The sequence below is a fragment of the Charadrius vociferus genome, unplaced genomic scaffold (assembly GCF_000708025.1).
Source record: "Charadrius vociferus isolate BGI_N301 unplaced genomic scaffold, ASM70802v2 scaffold407, whole genome shotgun sequence".
NCBI classification, from domain to species: Eukaryota; Metazoa; Chordata; class Aves; order Charadriiformes; family Charadriidae; genus Charadrius; species Charadrius vociferus.
In genome coordinates this window covers 807,085-810,091 of record NW_009649852.1, presented here as the reverse complement: position 1 = coordinate 810,091, position 3,007 = coordinate 807,085, and the positions used below count along the sequence as shown (strand labels likewise).

Here is a 3,007-nt window from a genome sequence, read left to right as displayed (position 1 = left end):
CCACGGTTGACGTGGACCAGACTGGGAGACAATGGGCGTGCAGAGGCTGTGGTTTTTGGGGTTGTTTCTAGGGGGCTGGCTTACCCAAGGGCGTGAGGACGTGAAGCCGACCGCAGCTGGTGACATCCCGCCTCGGGGTGTCCAAGTAGAGCAATAAGTTGTCTCGACGGCAGCAATGAGAGTGTTCGTATTTGCAGCCGACGCTTGCGGCCAGTTTGAGTTATTTTAAAATCCTTATCCCTAAACCCAGTATAGACACAAGGTTTTTCTTCTTCTTCTTCTTCTTTTTTTTCCTAAGAGAAAAAACATCGTTGGGTTTTGATTTTTCCCTCAAGCGTGCCAAAAGAATTGCATTCATACGGAGACGTTTGCAACTCTCACGTCTCCTGGGCGCCGAGGTTGTCACAGCAGGCCACATCCAGAGCCTTTAAAGAGGTCAGATTTAGGAGATGTGTGGATGGGAATCCCTCCTGGCGCTGCTTGGCGTGGGTTTCCAACCCATGTGTGGCGTTGAATCAACGCCCAGATGTCTCTGTCGGTTGCTCTGCTTTGGTCATGCCTGGCTCACATCTCCAGATGAACGTGAGGGCAGTGAGGACCAACTCTGGAGGGTCACCCTGACCAGGACACGGTGGTATAGAGGTCATACTGGAAGGTCTTTCAGAAGAGCAAGGTGACATGTTGTTGGTGCCTGGGTGAGACCTTCTTGCTCTTGGTGATGTCTCCCAGCTTGGCTTCTGCTGCCGCTGGGAGGAGCTACTGGAGCTCCTTCCCAGGAGCGTGGTCCAGATGGGGAGAAAAAAGCTTAGGGACCCAAGAGGACTTTTTCTACCACTGATTCGTCCCAGGTGGTTTGTCAGGTTGGGTGTTGGCACCAGCACTTCTGTATGTTTGGTTGGTTCTGCTGGTTTTAAAAGAAATCTAGCAAAGCTCTGATTGACCTTTCCAACCTCAAGGGGAACAAAGTGGGTGAAGACTGGACACCAGTGCTGTGGGGTGGGTGGATTTCTCCCGTGTCGTACTTTGGGTTGCACTTTGAGTTCATATAAAAGGAAAAGAGAAGGGAATAAAAAAAAAAAAAAAGCAAATAATCAGAGGGTTGCCCCATTTTGCTCGGCGAAGCCAAGGGTTAGCACCTAAAAAGCAACGAGAAATTTGGAAATAACAACACTACATCATCGTTCCACTATTTGTAGCACGCTGTGGTTAAACCTGGGCCAAAAAGAACCCCAATAGATCACAGGAACTGAAGACTTCTCAAATACCCTCTTTTGCTCTCACTGTTGACGTCACGTTACCTATCAGGAGTTGTCTATGAGCATTAAAACACAGAGAATAGAGTTAAGCTCTAGCCAGTGTAACGGCACCACGACTTGCAGGGTCCAACAAGCTTCATTAGCACAGCCCATGCTCTGCAGAGGAGGACCTTTCCCAGCAGATTTCCACCAGCAGACACCATCCTACCACTGGCCTGGGCACCCTTCACCCTTAACCGCATTAGAAACGACTGCTAAAATTTTGGCCCGTGGCTAGGAAGGAGATGCAAGGCTTTCTCCGCTAGAGGTGGGGTAGAAAGCTCCGGGAGCTTTCTTCATGGAGGATCACCCAGCGTTACCGCTAATGAGATCTGACATGGGATGGTTTAGTTTTAATTCCTTCGTTTGGATCAGTAGCAGATTTGATGCTCCTCATCCCATTATGCCCAGGCAGAAGTACTGATTAACTCAACCGGGGTGTGAAGAGGTGAAATATTTGCCGTCTGTTGGGCGAGAGGCTTTGGGGAGCAAATTTGGCAGCCGGTCTTGGGTTGAGGCTTGGAACCATTGCATGGCTCCAGGGCCACCACATGGCTGCAGGCTTGGGTAGCTCATTCCCAAGGTGGCTTCATGGGGCCCTGGTGGTGGGGAGATGCTGCCTGCCACCACGTGGGGATGTGGGGCTTGATGCCCCCCCAGCTCATACCAGCCAGAGGGGAAACCATCAGACCTGCAGCCCTGTCCCCTTCTCCATGGGGGGACATGTCTTTTCGGATAGAGGGATGGGAGGAAAGCCCATGATCCTAAGCCCGTTCCTTGGCCAGGTGGTGGCTTAAGTGAAGGTCCTGGGGAGGTCACAGCCCGGTGGGGGACTCCCTTGGTGGTGGGGACACTGATGGGGGCCACCAGCGTCTTAAATACTTCACTCTAACAAAGCTTTGCCCACATCGGTTAAGGAAAAGGGTTTCCCACGGCGAAGTATCCCACCGGGAGTTAACGGGGAAGAGCAGGAGGGCTTAAACCATCCAGGGGTTAAACCAGCACAGTGTCTCCGAGATGAAAATTCCGGCTAAAGAGGAAGGAAAAATAACTCTCAACCCTTTCTTATGACCATTAACCCATCCCTGCTGTCGTCTTTGCTTTAAAACACGACCTGTAATGCAAGATCTGGGGGGGGGGAAAGGGCATATTAAGAGTGGTGGTGGCCCCCCAAAGCCGTGCGAGCCCCTTGGAGCCTGTCCCCATCACGCCTCCAAGCGGCCGAACGCTCCGGGTGAGGATTCGCTCCTGCGTTTTATGAATCCTCATAACCCAGACCAGCCAGACCAGTTTTTTTTTTTCCTTTTTTTTTTTTTTTTTCCCCTGCAGTTTCAAGACGTAATTGCCAAACAGTGTTATTTCAGCGGTTCGTTTCAATGACGGACGTTTCAGGGTATCGGGTTTTCCCCCAACCATCCCGCTGAATGCGGTCCATCCCGCAGAGACCCCCCGCTCCCCTCCTCCCTTTGCCATCCCCTCCTGCATCCCGCCGGATGCATCCCCCTCGCCCCCCGCAGGGGATTCGGGATGATGCGGTCCCCGGCCGGAAGGTGTGAAATCCCATCTTGCTTTCCTAGAGGGAGAAACCCCCACATTTTGGGGGTTTTTTTTCGCTAGGAAAACCCAACCAGCAATAGCAATAAGAGCCGCTGGATACCCATAAATCCACATTTTGGGGTAGGTTTTTTGGGGGTTTTTTTTTTGGATTTTTC

General features: G+C 51.6%; 1 protein-coding gene across 1 annotated transcript in view; it reads right to left on the bottom strand.

Moving 5' to 3' along the window:
- Positions 1-2,655: 2,655 nt before the first annotated feature.
- Positions 2,656-3,007, bottom strand: part of RELT (RELT tumor necrosis factor receptor) — an 8,793-nt gene continuing 8,441 nt past the window's right edge. The window contains exon 9 of the mRNA XM_009891006.1: positions 2,656-2,868. Coding sequence (XP_009889308.1) covers positions 2,656-2,868 — 213 coding nt within the window. The remainder of the gene's footprint in view (positions 2,869-3,007) is intronic.